Source organism: Pangasianodon hypophthalmus, chromosome 10 (assembly GCF_027358585.1).
Source record: "Pangasianodon hypophthalmus isolate fPanHyp1 chromosome 10, fPanHyp1.pri, whole genome shotgun sequence".
NCBI classification, from domain to species: Eukaryota; Metazoa; Chordata; class Actinopteri; order Siluriformes; family Pangasiidae; genus Pangasianodon; species Pangasianodon hypophthalmus.
This window is the reverse complement of record NC_069719.1, coordinates 11,803,429-11,822,015: the sequence shown is the minus strand read 5'-3', so window position 1 is coordinate 11,822,015 and position 18,587 is coordinate 11,803,429. Positions and strand designations below refer to the sequence as shown.

Sequence of the window (18,587 nt, the reverse complement as noted above, 5' to 3'; positions counted from 1 at the left end):
GCTTTGCCTTTGAAAAGTAGCTCAGAAGTATCAGTATACTGTATATATCCAGTTGTGTGATTTGTTAGCACTTCTGTAAGTCGAGCTGGATAATGGTTACTGCTAAATGCAATAAATGTAAATGTTAAAAAACAAATTTTGGGAGGGGGGTATTTTAATTTGAATTTATACCCTGGAATTATTTTGACACACTGAAAAATCTATAATGTCTTGGATCCATCTTGGGCCAGGATAGCTCTCATACAACTTTTACCAGTAGGTCTATCCTAGGCTGCAAGGCTGAAAAGAAAATCTGGAATACAAAAATAAATTTAAAATCAGTAACCAAAATGTTGCCTAATATTGAGCATGATGATAATAAATAAATAAATAAATTCTGATGACTGGCCACTTATCAACACTTAATGTTTGCTAGTTACAGCTAGTTACAGTATACCTCCTTGGCTGTTAAAAACAGTTGACAGTGACATCAACAAACTGTGGAACTGGATTAATCTTGTCATTCAAAGAGCAATTCGCTGGCATGGATCTGTCTCTGTAACATACATGCACAGGCCAACTGAGTTATTCCACTCGAGAGTATCTGTAACATCTTTCTGAAATAATTGTAGCTAGTCTTACTAAGGAAATGCATTTATTTAATTTAGTTTGATGAAGGGGAGGGTGTAGATAGATATAGATAGTATAGACAGTGTGTAAGTGTAAGTGTAAGTATCCAGCCAAAAAACATACTCGAGTGAAAGTAAAAAAATGTTGCTACTTTTAACCGTACTCAAGTATTAAAAATCAAAAGTAACTGATGATAACCAATAACCAGTATGTATTCTACCATTAGCTAGAATTTGACTTACTGAGAGACAATAATGTTAGGTACAGAAAGTAATGTTAGTCTAACCTGGTATTAGCAAAGAAAACAGGCTAACTTTGTTCAATATAGCAAGTTAACATTAGCAAATTAGCTAACGTTACTTCAACATTTTTCAAGTTAGATGAAGTTCTAAGTTGAGACACCTCCCTAGAAGGCATGAACTTCATCTAACTTGAAAAACTTGAGCGCCAGGAGCACTCATCCTCAAGTTCCACACTGTAGTCTGGTGGCTTATCCATCTTCAGATGCATACAGATAGCTAGAGCATTAACTACACTGTGTAGCATGAAAGGATTACTGCAGATACTGATACTTGATAGTTTTTCTACATTGATGATGCTTCGATGCTTTAAACTTTGTTTTCATAAAGAAAAGATGTCAAAGTATATTACTGGCAAAAATTTTTTTTGCTTATAAAGCAATTTTTTGCCGTTTTGGGTGATTTCCAGAATTCAGCCGTAGTGTCATCTGACAGGTTTTTCCAGATCATCTTACGTAGTGATCTAGAGTCGTCAATACTGTAGCCTACTAACATCTCTATGCAGATCACTGTGTGATGTCTCTTGCTGCTCAGACAGCCTCTTGTGTGCCAACAGTTGGGTTGTTTCAAAATATTACTACAGCATTTTAACAAGAAGAATAATGTTAATTTTTTCCGAAGACTGATTTCATTAACACTACATAATGGTTTCATCTGGCAAACAGTTCACCCTCTCAACTGCTGATTCTGTAAAAAGCTGTATTATGGGCTTGACACATTTATTGTGACCTTTAACAGATGGTAAAGTTTGTGATTAGGGTGTCAGCTTGGGAGAGATCATTTTGATTCATGCTTTATTGTGTAAATGTTAGGTCAAGTGTAAATGCTGTGAAAGGCCGTTGGCATTTTCTGTGGAGTCGCTTTAACACCGTGTAGATAATGGATATGATCTGTTCTCAGCTTCAGAATGAACTGGATCAGGAGTATCAGGACAAGTTTCGTCGGCTGCCAGTGGAGATTCAGGAGTTTGTGCAGGAGACGACTAAGCGAAAGACTGACGGGAATGATCAGGAGTCCCTGCCTTCTTCTAGCACACTAGAGAAACTCAGCCATAAGGGAGCGCAGTCTGAGGACGATATGGAGGACGAGAGGAAAGAGTGAAGCATTAAGAATTCCAGCGTGCTACAGGCACTCTTCCTAACTCGTTTTGCCAATGGTAACTGTTTTTTTTTTTTTTTTGGGATTTGACATCTTTGTCACTAATGTGTTTTGGAGAATGCCTGTGGGTGGAGGGTAAAAGGATAACAGGCAAGAAATCACTTAGAGCACTTGAACCACATGAACCTATTACTTATGATGTGATTATTTATGATCTATGATTTACTGATTTCTCATAATAGGAATAATCACATTTTGGGGTCAAATTAACTTTTACATGATATTCACTTGTGTTGTAGTTAATATGGTGTGTTCTACATAACTCATGATCCTAATCAGATGTTTATGGCCAGTAAGTAAAAAGTTTGAAGAAGGTGTGTGTGAGTGTGGGCATGGAGGGCAGGGACCACATACATTACTGTAGCTCTGATTTCTCTTTCAGAAGTTTTTGAAGTGGTCACTGTACCCACATTTAATTTATAATATTTTTATTTGCAAGCACAGGTGGCTTGCAGATGTAAATTCATTATTTTTGTTAAATTTGCTGCTGATATTTTTTGTTCTGTTTCATCTAGACTGGTTAAGTACAGCAGAGTATAAAGTTTGTACTAAGTGGGTCCAGTACAGGACAGTAACATTTTTTCAGAAATGCATGAATAGGGTGCATTGAGCAGTTTGTGCAATTTGTAAATGCAACTATATAGCTTGTTATGTGATGTAATATGTAAAGACATACTTGTTTTTTTTTTTTTTTACATAGTACATAGTAAGAAACATCTTTATCAGCAGATAGATTTAACAATATGCTATTTCCATTTATTTTTCATTCATTTTATTAAGAGGCCATTTTAGGACCAATTATTTTGCATTCCTTTTCTATTTCATTATAGTATGCTTAATTATTATAGTTTTTTGCTAAGTATATATATATATATATTATAGTAGAATAACCTATTTACTGAAGTAATTAAGTAAAGAAATTGATATCTTAATGCAGAAGGGGTGGAAATACTATCAGAAATATGGAAATGCACTTTGGATTTCATGAGGTATTGGTATTATTATGCAATCTTTTTACTTGAGTGAGATTCTTCTTTCAGTATGTTTCCATTTCATTGGTTCACCATAGGATTTGAAGCATGGGGTCAGTGATGCCAAGTGAAGTATTGTGATGATAATTTTCCAGAATATGCTTCCCCATACTTCCCCTGGTGGTTTCTCAGTGTTACGCTCTGATTAAAGCACGTCTGTCACTTTCACTTCTATTTATATAGGTTTGTAACATTTAGATTAGATCTAGGTTTTAAGTTAAGTGGTGACTTAATTCTTACATTCATGTAAATGTGTTAATTATATTCCTGCTTTGTATTTATTGCAGTATATGATTGCTATGGACCACTAAAATAAAGTGCCAAACAATTGCCTAGTCCTGACAGGTCCAACATGAACCCTGGAAACATGAAACAGAATATAATTACATCCATTTGATCTCTTGACTGATCCCTATTCATAATGTATATGATGATCTAGTTTCATTTTTAAAGTTGTCATTAGATGCAATGCAATATATTAAAGCCATGGCAAAATCCATGGTAGTCTTGCTGCATCTATAAATGCTATCAAACAAGTATTAAAATTTGATTTTTCACACGTACTAGTTGTAAATGATATTCCGTGTGGTTACACATAAGAGCCATTTTATTGAATTACATTGTATAATTTTTTTTACAAGATGACTCTGTGCTGTTGTTTTCTTTTGACCAAACTCTTTTTTGCAATGTAAGATTACTTGAAACACTTTTATGACTGGACTCATTTTTGATCGTTTTGAAGTGACGTTCTGTGCCTTTGAATGTTCTCTGTGTTAGATGTGGAATGTAAAAAAGTGTTGATGTATAGAGCTCTTCTTTTTGTATCAACCGTGCACGCACTTTTAAAATGTTTATACTACAGATTTACTTTGAAATTGTTTAAATGTCAAACTATTGACAGTGTATGCTATTGAGTGCCACTTTATTTATTTCAAACCTTAATTCCATTCAGCAGAACAGACATAGATTAGGAAAAAAATATCGACAAACATTTGATTTCATCAAACTGTATTATTGGTACCACAGTATCTGCATCTTTAAAAGATGAGTAATGTTGAATGTAAGTTGTGCTTGTGCTGTGCAATGGTTTTAATAAAACATTTTTGTGAAATGTGGAATTCACAGAGTGCAAAAGATGTCTAAGTTAATTATTTAGATAGTTTAGTATACTATGATCTTTTCTATGGCAGTGAATTGAAGTCATTCCAAATTCCAAATGATTTGTGTGTGTGTGTGTGTGTGTGTGTGTGTGCTCTCCACCATCATCAAATTGTAATGTCCCAACACCTAAGGTGGCCTGTTTGTATCTCTTCAATATTTCTAAATAATCACCTACTGTAAGCAGCCATAAACTGTAGTTAATGTCAGTAAAATTCTCACATACTGTTCATACCGTGTTTTGTATCTGTCAATTTCTCAACTTGTATTCAGCCTGATTCATCTTTTACTCATTATTAGGAACAAATTGAACACGCAGCTTTTTTATCGGCCTGGACAAGTGGGTGGGTGTAAACTGCTGATTACCGCTCACTGGTCAATCTGAGCGAACTCTTATTCTTCTGCAATCCTGCTAGTACAAACAAGAGTCTACCATTGCTTAACCTCCATGGCTGCTATTATTAATTATTATACTCGGTTACACTGTATGTTTTTGGGAGGTGGAAGAAAACCCATGAAACCATACAGACAGTAGCCCATACCCAGGATCAAACCAGGAACCTGGAGCTGTGAGACGGCAATGCTACCTGCTGCATCACTGTGGTTTCTGCTACAGAGTACCCTTTCAATAATGAGCTCGGTTCTTGAAGAATTAAACATGTGACTGACTTCACAGAATGTTCAAAACACTCTCAAACACTTTTCAGGACCATGTTTTGTGAAGAATTGCTCTGTCAACCCTGGTTCCACATGCCAAGGTGTCGTCCCAACAGGAATGAGAATGCTGGCTTTGGTGCTAAACAGATATTCATAGTCACTCATAATATCAGCCCTGACACTTCACTCTACAGGTCTGCATGCTCTCACAGGCCCTGGTGCCAGTAAGAACCTGTGCTCTGAAGCCGATCATGGACCTTCTGCGCATTCTAAGATTGAAGAATATTGTGAATTGTGTGTGTGTGTTGTGGAAAAGAGAGATTACCATGGCAAGCAAAATTATAATGAAAATAGTAATATAAATAAATAAACAAACAAATAATACAAATGACAGATAGATAGATAGATAGATAGATAGATAGATAGATAGATTAAAAAAGGGGGAAGAAAGACCAGTGTTATGACTGCAGTTATTTTGACAGTTAGTAGTAACCACAACACAGAAGAACTGCAGAAGGAGTGATATGTTGTTAGACAGAGGTGGAGAGCGAGAGAAGTTCGTGTTCATTATTCATTCATTTATTCATCTACAGTAAGTGCTATTTTCTATTATTATTTTTAAATTATTAGTGTATCAGACTGGATTTCCTCCAAACCCGAAGAGACTTTTATTGATAATCTGTAAATAATCCACTGCTTATATTTTGATATGTAGGAGTTATCACTTCCCTTCCCCGTCCCGCCCCCACCATCCTTCCTTTGTTAGCTTATAGATATTAATTAGCCTTCACAAACCTACACAACACAAACCTTTTTTTATTAATTTTAAATGTGTTGTCAAATAATGCTGTCAAATTGCATAAAAACGATCTAGCAGCCGTCTACGGTGGTAGACTCTTATTTTGACTAGCGGGGTTGCAGCCTCGTGTAGGTTGACCAATGAGGGGCAGTCAGTATTTTAGGACCACCCACTCATCCAAACAAATAATCAACCTGTATGTTCAGTTTGTTCCTAATAATGATTAAATGACGATTCGAGCCGAAGCGCAGTTTCTTTGGCTATACAGAAAAATAAGAAACCATTTCAATTTAATGAAAGAAAAAGAAAAAAAAAAAAACGGTTAAAATGACCTACGTCCTCCAGAGGGCGCCAACACCTCACTCCCAGAGCTGCTCGTGTCTCGCATGGGTGCGCATGCGCAGTATTGCGCACGGTTGCCAGGGGATACCGGCTGCAGTTTGGCGCACGGAGCTTCCACTGAAATGTGCATGTCCCATGCATTTGCTTTTGCAAGATGTTTGCTAGCTTTTGTAGCTACAATTTTGAAGTTATTCTGTGTTTAGTTCACTTTTCATCCTAAATTGGATTCTAAAGATTTAAAGTGTATTTTATCATGTGTATCATATTGTTCCTCATTGTTCAAAACATTAAAATCATATAATCATATAATACTGTGTGGTTTGTTATGTTCTGTTCCCATTTCAGTTGCTGTAGTTCAGCAGGTTTTGGTGTAGGCTAGTTGGTGGTTTAAAATCTTGATTCATGTGCCCCCTCTGTAACTTCAAGCACGTGCCTCTGCATGGCCCTGGAAAACAGTTAAAGCGGTCCTCAGTACAAAGAAAACACCACATAATTTATCAGAAGGTGATGATACTGTGTTTGGCCCTCAGGCATTTTTCCTCCCCCATAGGGTCATCACGTCCTTATCAGGACAGGCCACAGTGGAGTCATACATAAACATGCAGAACAGACACCTTCTCTCACTATGTTTAAATTGTCTTACTTCCTTTTGACACAGAGCAGTCTTCACCTGCTGTGCCTCCTGGCAGTTTATCTTTCGGGCCACCTCAGTCTGGGAGCAGACCTTATCTCCAGGGATGGCTGTCTGGTGACAGAATGGTGGCTCCACCCTCAGGGGGTGAAACAGATATGGGATTCATTTGGCAGATTGATCTCTTCTCATCCAGAGGAAACAAGCACTGCTGACTATTTTTCTCTCTGATGGATCGCAGATTGATGCACTAGCACATGTGGACAAAAACAAATCTTGTCTGCATTTCCTCTACTAGAGCTGATCCCTCTCACACTGGAGAGGGTGCGTCAGGAGGGCCTGTCTCTCATTCTAGGGGCTACGCGATGGCTGGGAAAATAATACAGAAATAATCAGTCTCCCACCAAGGGAGCAGTGGAGACTTCAGGCTTGCAGAGACCTCCTCACAGGCCTCTATCTTAGGCAGGAGGTCAGATGGTTCACCCCCACCTGGAGCTGTGGTGCCTGCAAACTGAATGGTTAAGTTCGCCAGAATATTACACAGGCAGGTGCCAACAATAATAACAGGAACGGGTGGGATAGGTCAAATTTATACGGCAGCATGGGGGATTGGTCAAGCTAAACTTTCTGTGGGGAGTGGGTGGGATTGGTCAAGCTAAACTTTCTGTGGGAGTGGGTGGGATTGGTTGATCTAAACTTTCTGCTGGAGGGGGTGGGATTGGTCAAAATTAACTTTCTTTATGAGCAGGTGGGATTGGTCAAACTTAAGTTTCTTTAGACTTTCATCAGGATCAGTTGGGATGGGTCAATTTTTTGTGCTGGGGCAGGTGCGATTGGTCAGACTTTCTTCGGGAGCAGGTGGAATTGGTCCAACTTTGTGCGAGAGCAGGGGGGGATTGGTCAGTCTTTCTTGGGGGCATGTGGGATAGGTTAATAATGTCTGCTGGAGCAGATGCAATTGGTCAAACATTCTGCAGCAGCAGGTGGGATTGGTCAAGCTAAACTTTAGGACCAGGTAGGTTTGATTGCACCGTCTTTAGGAGCAGATGGGATTGGTCAGACTTTCTGAGGGAGCACATGAGATTGGTCAGACTTTCTGGGAGACTTGTGGGATTGGTTGATAATGTCCGGAGAAGCAGGCGGGATTGGTCAGAATTAAAACTGTACTGCACACTTTTTAAGTTGTTGTGATTCTGTACACTGATTAGAGAATTCAGTATTGTTTTTATTATTGCTATCCAGCAGTCAGGCTACACTGTTTTCTTAGTGTATCCTAGTACACCATTTACAGTGTGGTTATTTCAGATTTCTAGTGGAAGATTAAATTAAATTCTTAAATTTTATTAAATTACTTTATTAAAAGTCAGATAGTGTAAAAAAAAAACTGTTTATAAAATCAAAGCGTTAAAAAAAACAAAAAAAAAAAACAGCTACAGTGCACTAAAGCAATTTGCCTTTGTGCGGCGCTGTTTCCGGGTGTCTCTTAAAACACATAACGAAGTGCACTTGAACAAGCCGCCGGTGTGGGAATTAGGACAGGGCCCGGGACCCACACAGGTGCACAGGGCGAGCTTCCCTCAGAGACAGCGGCGCTGCGGGTGAGTGCGTTTTACTCACAGCTTTGACTGGAGTGACACACATACACACTTCAGCCTTCAGCTCTGACTATAATTAAAATTCACATCCTTGTTTAAAAATCTGTTAACAACAACAACAAAGTGCACGTCTGACAGCCAGTCCAGAGAACAGGCGAGTTGTGTTTGCTGTGTTGTGGTGTGTTGTTTAGTCATGTTCATGGAGAGAAGAACCTGCTAGAAATTTCATTTAAACCTGCAGTTCTGGTTTGTTTTGCTATCACACTATTTAATGACTGTCCTAGTTGGTTTGCCTAAGTTTTGAATGATTTACCCAAAGAGTCTTCATGGGTACAGGTTATTCTGTAACTCATGTTAGTGCTTCTAACCGAACTTGGCAGTGCAGTTCCAGCCATTACCAAGAGGAACCCAAGATATGCAAATGTTTCCTGCTGGTGTTATCAGAGGAGACAGAGCATTCAGCCTGTCCTGTGTTGCTCTTGTTTTCTCTGCTGGCTTGTCACTTATTAGAATTTCAATTGGTGCATGAAGCACTTCAGTGTAAATATGCTGTAGATCACGAATTCTCAAACTTTTCTGCACCCATTTAAAATGTAAACTAAAACTCCACTCAGTACAGATTTATGAACATCACTGATTTGTTAACCTTCAGTGACCGCTTGATTCAGGTCAGGTTCTCGGTAACACTAGACCTGACGTAGGAATATATCCTGAATAGGATGCCAGTCCATTTCAGGACACCATGCACACACACACACACACACACACACACACACACACACACTCACACTCACACCTAAGGGAAATTTTGCATAGCCAATGCACATGTTTTTGGCAGGTAGAAGGAGACCTCTGAGGAAACCCACATAGACATGGGGAGAACATGAAAATCTCCACACGGATGATAATCCAAGCTCAGGATCAAACCGGGGTCCCCACTGGTCCAGAGGATTGCCCTGAAAATAATCCAAATATTCAGATATTAGGCTCAGTATTTAAATGTTTACAATAGTATTTCGACTATGTACTAAAGCCACAGATGTTTTTTTTTTAATTCCTGAACCTTCCGCTCACTATGAAAATTTTCATTAGATTGAAATGGATATTATTTACAGGCCTAGTTGTTTGTTAAGGTTTTTAATTAAACCCATTTAATTCCCAATGACCAGTCAAACAGCCTAATATCTAAATATGTCAGTAATAATTATAATATGTATTTGATAATTGTGGATTATGATTTCTACCATTGTAACTAAATTTGAAAAAATCCCAGGGAAGCCATTCTTCACTGATGCCCTCTTTAAAAACCACTGTTGTAGAGGATGTATATTGCACACTAGTAACATCTAGCCAATAAATATTATGTAATGTTATGTAATGTAACATATTGTTATGTAATGTATTGTTTGTTCTTGGCAGAAATAGGTCCCCATCTAACTTGCTTTAATGCTGTGTTTGTGTGCTCTGTATGTTAAATATTAAAGTGCCACATGGGTGGCACTTTAAGTGTGGAAGTTTTTGTACATCTGAGTTTTGGACGTGTTAATAATCTTTACCTTTTCAGGATAAAGATCAGGACAGCTAATGTTAGTAGGGTGCTTGAATGCAAAGACTGGAAAACAGGACTATCCCAAGAGCATGTGAAAGCGGCTACTTTTATTGGGCTTCGTTATGCCAGTATCAGATTTGTATAGCCAGTATTGACACTGTACCAGGCACTTACCTACATGTGCTCCACCCTGTCTGTCTCACTTGCTCTCTCTGTCTGTCACACACACACACGCGCACACAAACAGCTTTCATATGCAGGTTATCACAAGGAAGTTGCTTGCTTGTAGCAACAAGAGACCCATTTGTGCTCTCTGATAGCAGAAAATAACTTCAATTTTGTTGCATAGATTATGATTCTTTAACGGAACACCCAAAGGGTAAGCTGCACAGGGGGTTGTTTCTTCATACACAGAGAGCTTCACATACTCTGCATCAAGAATATGCATCTCCACAGCATACTTATTGCAAGTGGCCTTGAGTATATGAGACAGTGAGACAGCTGGACACCAGTAAAGCCAGTAAATTTTAAATGTTTAGGGGTGATATCATGTCAACCACATATTCACATATACAGGATGGATTCATATTCAAACATACAGTTTAATAATTGTACTTTAATATGAAACTTCCTCAGAGAACTTACTTAAGAATCAGTTTAGAACCACTTTACTTTATACATTCATCACTAAATCAATGAATAGGAAATGTACAGAAATGAAGAAATTATATGAATATGAATGAATTAATATTATTGTAGCATCTTGTGCAGTGTGAAACCACAGACAAATTCAAAAGAAAATCATTTTAGGCAATTTTTCTGATGACATTTTATATATATATATATATATCTCACAATTTATCGTAACCTGTTGTAATCCCTATTATGGATTGCGATTTTTTTTTTTTTTTTTTTTTTCTGTAACAGGACATTGCATTACTTTGATCAAGAGTGCAAGAAAGATCAACGGACAGTTTATTTCATTATAATCTTCCCCAAATCTCCTAATCCACTTGTCAGCCACTCAAATCATCTTTTTTGCAGAGCACTGAGGTCATGTGCCTTGTGAGCGGAGATGTATAGCTGTGCAGCTATAGAGTTTCATCTCTTTCTTGCTATGAGGAATTCAGGAACAGGAACACTCAACACCAATAACTGAACAAGTTTCTCCCTTAGATGTTAGAGGCAAGTCTAAAGCTAATATATTCTGTAAGGCAGGCTTTGTAACAGCAGTTAGCTCTTTAGGGATTTTGCTAATTCCCAAAGCTGCGCTATTAGCAAGTTCTCTAGACTGGTTACTAATCTGCCCTAATGTTCACATTACTCTGTAATTGGGATGAAGAGCACTTCATGTAAAACTTTAACAGCCAGTGTCAGTACTCAATGTATGAAATGAAATGATCAAATCATGTTTGAAGTCATCAGTAGTGTTTAATCTAACCTGATCACAACTCAAAATTTTGAGCTTGAGTTGGGTTTCGGTGAAAGAGAGTGTTGGAGGAAAAAAATGTAATATACTTCGGCCTCGCTGCAGTCTCACGCATCTTGTAACCTGCAGCGACACTCAAGTGATTGTGCCAGTCTGGATTTCTGATTCTGTTTGATTATTTAGACAAAAACTGTCCCTCGGTTACTTTATTGACATACATAGCACATCACAAAGTGTCTTACACACAAAACAGGTGATCACCTTGAGTATCAGTGTAGCTTAAACTAAGAGCAGCTGTGCTTTTCTTCTGATATTTTTCCGTGTTATTAATATTCACCTTTACACCACAGCATGCTGAATTGTTGAAATTGATTGATCAGAAAGTGTTGGTTGAATGTCTATAACAGTAGCTCGGACAGTAGTTTTGGCTGCAGGACAATTCACAGAATTATATCAATGTGCTCTTTCTAATAGGTTGTCGTTTCTTTAGTAACAACTTACACAGGGACTTGAATGGAGGACACGTCAGATAAACAGATAAAAAAAATAGTTGACATGGTGATGTTTCCTGTGAGGAGAATTTCTGGAAGGAGTCTCCTGTGTCAGCTCTTTGTAACAGAGGTAATGCTGTTCCTTTCAGTTTTCCTACACGGGAAGTCGTTAGAATGGAGGTAACATAACAAGCTGTAGTTTTTGTCTTACTTACTGCAAAAAAGTAAAAAAAGAGGCTGGTGAAGGAACAAATTTTTGTAGCTGCTATAACATAAATTATGGTCTCATTCTTTAAATTCAAATTCAAATAAAATTTTTTCATATTTGCAATAGGATAAGAGAAATTAAATACTTCTGGATGGGCTGATATCAGGTTTTCGGATTGATTATTTTCCTATAACAGCACGCCTATTTTCCTATAACAGCAACAGCGTGTTTATTTCCCTACTTATCTGATTGCCTTTGTCAAATTTGATTAACTGTGCTTAACATATTCACACCCACATGCCTACTCCCTCTCTGTCTTGGGCTGGTATACCTTTCAATATACCTTTGCTGAAAGCAAAACTTCCAGATAATACATCTGTATCATTTTTTTTTTACTCACAGATAAACACAAAATGGGTGAGTGTTATTCTGACCTTTTGTCACAGCGCTGAGTGATACATGTGCCTTCTGGCTCTCTTTTCAGCGCAATGCTGAGGCAGGTCAGCAAATTCTTCACATGAGATTGTCACTTCAGGTCTCTTATATTCTCCCAAGAGACATTCACTTTGATTAGAACAAAAAAAAATACCCTGTGTCTACAAGATGGTTTTGCTGCATTTAAAGTCAAGTGGGACAAGTGAGTTGAGCATTTGATGCTCAGTTACAGTCCAGCCCTTAGAAGTTAGAACTAGAAGATGTAAGTGTACACCAGCAAACTGTTTTGTCATCTATCTTGGTTTAATACTGATTTTTATCAGTACTGACCCCAACAGAGGGAGGTACTGGGTGATTTAGGAACCAGACACCTCTATTCTGAGCGAATGGCTGTAGTTTTTAGTTCTACTTGAGAGGTACAGTCAGGGAACAGTACTAAACCTGTGTCCGTTACTATTAAGAGTTGAGTGAAACAGGGCTCTCCAGCAGAAAGGACAGGGCAAAGTCAAAGAAATAAGGTTAGTGAAGTAATCTTCAGTCTGTGCTCCTTTCCTCAGGAGCTTATCAAGAGTGAGCCACAGCTGCTACTTCAGCATGCATTATTTAGAGCTTAATTCAGTACCTATGAGGACTTGTACACACACGCATGAGTGAGCAGCATATATGTTCCATAACGATCAGCTTGGCTCTCCTTTGCTCCAAGCTTTGATGATTTTGACAGACTGAAGTGTTTGTAATGGACCCCACTTGGCCCATATGGTTTGATACGCTTCTTAGATGCTGCTAGCACACAGGAGTTGTTTTCCACTGAGCACCAAGAATATGGGTTTTATATACACCAGCACTTTATTTCCTGGACAATAAAATTTGCAAGCAAAAAAAAAAAATGTTTAGATCATGAGAGATCTCATCAAATTATGTTGAATGTAACTAGAAAACTGGTATTTTTTTGGAGTGTTGTAGAGTTTTTAAGGGAGTTCATACACATTTTAATGTGATGCTTTCTGCTTAAACATCTTTCCTTTCTTATAAAGCGAAAGTGTGTATTTGTTATTCAGTTAATTTTTGTGTATGTTCTGTCCTAGTTCTGCGTGGTAATGACTAAAATGCTAATTATGATTATTTTCCTCAAGGTCAAAATCCTGATCACTGTTCAGTCAGTTTATTGGATTATTTATTATTGGATTATATCGGATTATATTTGCATTTGTATAGCCTAGATCTTTGAATCAATGCAAGACTACTCAGTCATATTAAAAGATAAACATGAATATTTGCTTATATGTATGTATGTACAATTGATATAAAATGTCTGCACACCCCTGTTAAAATAGCAGGTTTTTGATCTTGGTTTCATCCGACTGCTGAAGCCATGGTCCGCAAAGAGCTTACAAACAATGTACAGGTTATTGAATTTTGAAAGTTATCGATCAGGAGAGGGCTATAATAAGAATTTCTAAAACATTAGATGTACCATGAAATACTTAAGGCCATCATTAACAAGTGGAGAAAATGGGGCACCAGAGTGACATTACCAAGAACAGAACGTCCCTCCAAAAACAGAAGGACAAGAAGAAAACTTACCAGAGAGGCTGCCAAGAGACCTATGGAAACAGTAAAGGAGCTGCGGAATATCTAGCAAGTACTAGTCACTCCCTGCATAACAATTCTTCACATGTCTGGAGCTATGGGGTAGGGTGGCTAGACGAAAACCCTTCATCCAGGCCTAAATCACCCCAAACCATGTAACAAAATGTCTTCTTTGGGCATAATTCTAAAACATATGTTTGGTGCAAAAACAGCACAGCTAATCATCCAAAGAACACTAACACTTCATGGTGAAGCATGGTGGTGGCAGCATCATGCTATGAAACTGCTTCTCTTGAGCTGGAACTGGGGCTCTAGTCAAGACAGAGGGTATCATGAATAGCTCCACATACCAGTTTTGGAACAAAACCTGCAGGCTTCTCTTAGACAGCTGAAGATGAAGAAAAGTTTCACCCACGGCTCAGTCATAGTCCAGATAAATCGTACTTGGGGGGAAAAAAGAAAAAACCTGTGGAATGGCTTGAAGAGGGTTGTGCACTGGAAATTTCCTAACAATTTAATAGATCTGTAGAATTTTTACAAGGAAGAGTGGAATAAAATTGCCATATCAAGATGTCCTATTGGTAGACACTTACCCCAAAAAGACTGAGTGCTGAGTGCTGTATTACAAGCAAAAAGTGCTTTAACAAAGTAAACTTTAGGTGGTGTGCACGCTAGCGCAACCAGTTATTGTAAAATTTTTTCCCTCCCTAAAGCGTTTCTTTTTTTTCCTACTTGAATCTTGCTGGTTGCTATATCACATTAACATATAAATATCACATATAAATATAGTGACTGTTCATTGGATAGTCTAAGATTATTTTTGGCTCATAGGGTTTCCTGAAATGGAACCAAAAAGTGAGTGTGTGTGTGTGTGTGTGTATGTGTGTGTGTGTGTGTATGTGTGTGTGTGTGTGTGTGTGTGTGTGTGTAGTATTTTCAAGTACTTCTGAGGAAAAGAACTATTGTATAGTAGTATTTTGAATTGTTATGTTTATATTATGCAAAAAATTTTGCTTCTTTTTGTTGTTGTTATTTTTGTTTGTTTGTTTGTTTGTTTTAGTGGGCTAGCAGTCCATTATAGTACCTCCCATTCCTGTATTTATGGATGCTTGCCCTGGTATGTATCTTCTCATGATGCATCCTGTGTGATGTTATTCACTCCTTCCTCTGTCTCTTTGTCTTAGCTTCCTCTGTCTTGTAAGACAAATGGCCAAAGCATATGAATTTAACTGGAAGAGGCGGGTACCTCACTTTATGCAAGAAGGGGAATATTTTGATAGATTTGACGAGGTAAGGAAATTATTTGCTTTCTTTTTTTCGATCCTGCTGATTTGTTTTGACAATGTTTAAGTTTAATTTGCACAGGTTTTTACATGTCCACAATGTCTGGGAAAGAATGCTTCTAAATGTCAGTTTTAATGATTTAACAGCATTGCTAAAGTAGATGGTCTTTTTTTGACCTTCTGTGAAAATAAACTGCGATGCTGTTTTACAGGTTATTAATGTACTCAAAATACTCATCTTGAATACGTAAATAGAGGTTGGTTAATTCTGCAGAGAGATTAATGTTCAGCGTGGTTATGCTGTAACAGCAGTTTTTGTTTTGTACACTCACACTTTGACTGAGAATCTATGCATTGAGAATCTGTGCATATATCAAGGCCCTTAGTCTGAAGCAGTCCTTGATGGTTTCTGCATCTTCAAAGTCATCTATCACTGAGGACATCTGCATTCTCAAATGTCCTTTGAGAATTCCTGGTCAGTCCATGCTAGTTTATCTTGGACTGAATATTTTTGGAAGGCTGTTATTCTCACGTACAGCGTGTGAGTGACCGGACTAAAGCTGTCAAACGCAAGCATGGATTTCCCATGAGGTCCATAGAGCACTTTGGGAGTTCTTTCTCAACTGATATTAAAAAATGCAATGGAGCGGTATTTGTTTAGTTAGTAAATCTCCTCTAAACCTCTTCGGAACTGTGTTGGTGCATTACACGGAAATCTAAAACAGGCATTGATAGGGATAGATTCTAATCTACTGGTTTATATTGTCTTATTTTGTTGTGTTTATATTTTTCCCCAGACTTGACAAACTGCCCATTTAAGAGTTTCCCACAGTACCTCAGAAACAAGGTCAAAAAAACGTCACTGGAACCAGTACAAATTCGCAATAAGATGCAATTTGGCATGCGTCAGTGATAAATTTCCATGGACCATTTTCATAGTTTATGAAATCACACTTTAGTATTAAACAAAGATCAAATTATTAAACATTATAGAAATGTTCTCCTCTCACTATCTTGTTGGGAAATTAAGCAAAAATCTTTAACTTGGCAGGCACTAGGACAGCGTTCAGGATTATCATACATCATAAATTCTAGCACAGTGTTTGTGTTATTTACTCTTAACCACTCATTAGCTTCTCAGCTCAGTCTTTTTAATAGCGGTAGATTATGTATCAAACAATGAGCTAAATCACTTACAGGTTGCATACACTGCCTCTCAGGTAGTGTTACACTAGTTAATTCAAACGCTGAAAGGACTTCTGACAAGCCAGAACCACAAAACATAACTGTTAATTGGTGTTAATGAAGAAATGGAAGAAAATGTTATCTATGACAAAGGCGTGTACACTTGTAAGCATGTTCTTCGTCCTTGGAGGGGTTGTAGAAAGATCTTTTTTTATGTTTTTAGACTTTCATGAAGCTCTTGTCTGGTGTGGGCATAATAACAAGATTGCAGTGAAGGATACATGCACAGAGAATTTGAAATTTTTGTCTTAGAAATGATACAGTCTTTATTTTCATACTGATTTTTCATCAGCCATAAGGCTTAGAATGCAGCAATATGCACTCACTGTCCACTTTATTAGGAACACCTGTACACATTCATGCAGTTATCTAATCATTCAATCATGGGACAGCAGCACAATGCAAAACATCATGCAGATACAGGTCAAGAGCTTCAGTTAATGCTCATGTCAAACATCAGGATGGGGAAAAGGTGTGAGCTCTGTGACTTTAACCATGGCATGGTTGTTGGTGCCAGATGGGCTGGTTTGAGTATTTCGGAAACTGCTGATCATCTAGGAATTTCACAGACAACAGTCTCTACAGTTTACATAGAATTGTGTGAAAAGCAAAAAACACTGTGTGAGTGACAGTTTAGATAACTGATGAGATAACTGCTTGGATGTGCAGTTGTACAGGTGTTCCTAATAAAGTGGACAGTGAGTGTAACTACTGGAACTTTATGAATGGATGCATTGAATATTTCAGGTTGTCATTTAAACCTGAAGGAGGAAATTTTGACAAATATGGTCAAACTTAAGCAGAACCAAATTATGAAGTTATTCTTATCAGTTTATTTGATAATTTAAAACTCTTACTGTCTGCTATCTTGTAAAATATATAATTTTTCATATTTATTTTTTACTGATATACTATCGCTTTGAGTGTTTTGGATTATAGTATTTGTTCCTCTTACAACACTATATAGATTAATTACATACTGTATATTAGTGTCTGAATAGTGTTTCTGTCCCCTGTTTGTTTTTCTCCTCTAGGATCCATTTGTCTTTGAGCCTCACTGCTTTTTTAGAGTGGATGCCTTTGCATTCTTCATCACATGGAAAAGTGAAGGAAAGGTATTAGCACCCCTGTTAACTCATTACAGTACTTCATAATGATTTCTCTGGATGCGGAACCACCTAATGTGTGAACCTACTGCTGTTGTGTACTGTTACTTGCGTTTCCATTATATATTGATGTTTTATTATTTTACCTATAGGAAGGTCAGGTTCTGGAGTGCTCCTTAATCAACAGTATACGGAGCACAAATGTGCCTAAGGTAAAGTCATTAATGTTTCTAACTTTTCACTCAAAAATATAGATTAAATAAAAAAGTTCAGCACATTTTTTTTTTGGTTTGTGTTATGTTATGTCCCAAAGTATCCAAATCAGGGGTGTCAAACTCATTTTAGGTAATGGGCCACATTTCACATGGGTCCAATACTAAATTGGCCTGTCAAAAACAATCAGTTTAGTGCTCACTTTTACACCATTTAGTTGTGGTCCACTAATTGGATCAGACAAGCGGCGTTCCAAGAGTGCTGGTATTTACAGTCAGGTCCATAAGTATTTGGACAGTGACACAATTTTTGTAATTGTGCCTCTGTATCCCACCACAATGGATTTGAAATAAAGCAATCAAGATGTGATTGAACTGTAGACCTTCAGATTTAATTCAGGGGGTTTAACAAAAATTTTGTGTTAACCGTTTAGGAATTACAGCCATTTTTTTACATAGTATTTCCATTTTCATAGACTCAAAAATAGTTGGACAATTGACTGATAAGCAGGTTCTTGGCCTGTTTCCTCGTTATTTAATGACAGATTAAGAAGATAAAAGGTCTGGAGTTGATTCCAAGTATTGAATTTGCATTTGGTAGCTGTTCATGGGAACTCTCAATATGCAGTCCCAAGAGGAGAGATCAGAGAGATAGCAGAAACTTTCGGAGTGGCCATTTTCAACAATTTGATGTGTTCTTAAAAAGAAGGAATGCACTGGTGAACTCAGTAACATCAAAAAGCCTGGAAGGCCACGGAAG

General features: G+C 37.7%; 2 protein-coding genes across 4 annotated transcripts in view; both read left to right on the top strand.

The window, feature by feature from the left end:
• Nucleotides 1–4,444, top strand: part of LOC113538670 (1-phosphatidylinositol 4,5-bisphosphate phosphodiesterase beta-1) — a 43,687-nt gene extending 39,243 nt beyond the window's left edge. The window contains exon 32 of the mRNA XM_026933919.3: nucleotides 1,809–4,444. Coding sequence (XP_026789720.3) covers nucleotides 1,809–2,009 — 201 coding nt within the window. The 3' untranslated portion in view covers nucleotides 2,010–4,444. The remainder of the gene's footprint in view (nucleotides 1–1,808) is intronic.
• A 3,727-nt stretch (nucleotides 4,445–8,171) lies between these two features.
• The window catches only part of LOC113538843 (1-phosphatidylinositol 4,5-bisphosphate phosphodiesterase beta-4), a 35,723-nt gene continuing 25,307 nt past the window's right edge, over nucleotides 8,172–18,587 (top strand). For all 3 annotated transcript variants that reach the window (XR_004578976.2, XM_034308140.2, XM_034308138.2), the window contains exons 1-4: nucleotides 8,172–8,282; nucleotides 15,166–15,271; nucleotides 17,544–17,624; nucleotides 17,768–17,827. Coding sequence is in view for 2 of the 3 variants with exons in the window: in XM_034308140.2 (XP_034164031.2) it covers nucleotides 15,188–15,271; nucleotides 17,544–17,624; nucleotides 17,768–17,827 (225 nt within the window). In the remaining variant the exon portion in view is untranslated. The remainder of the gene's footprint in view (nucleotides 8,283–15,165; nucleotides 15,272–17,543; nucleotides 17,625–17,767; nucleotides 17,828–18,587) is intronic.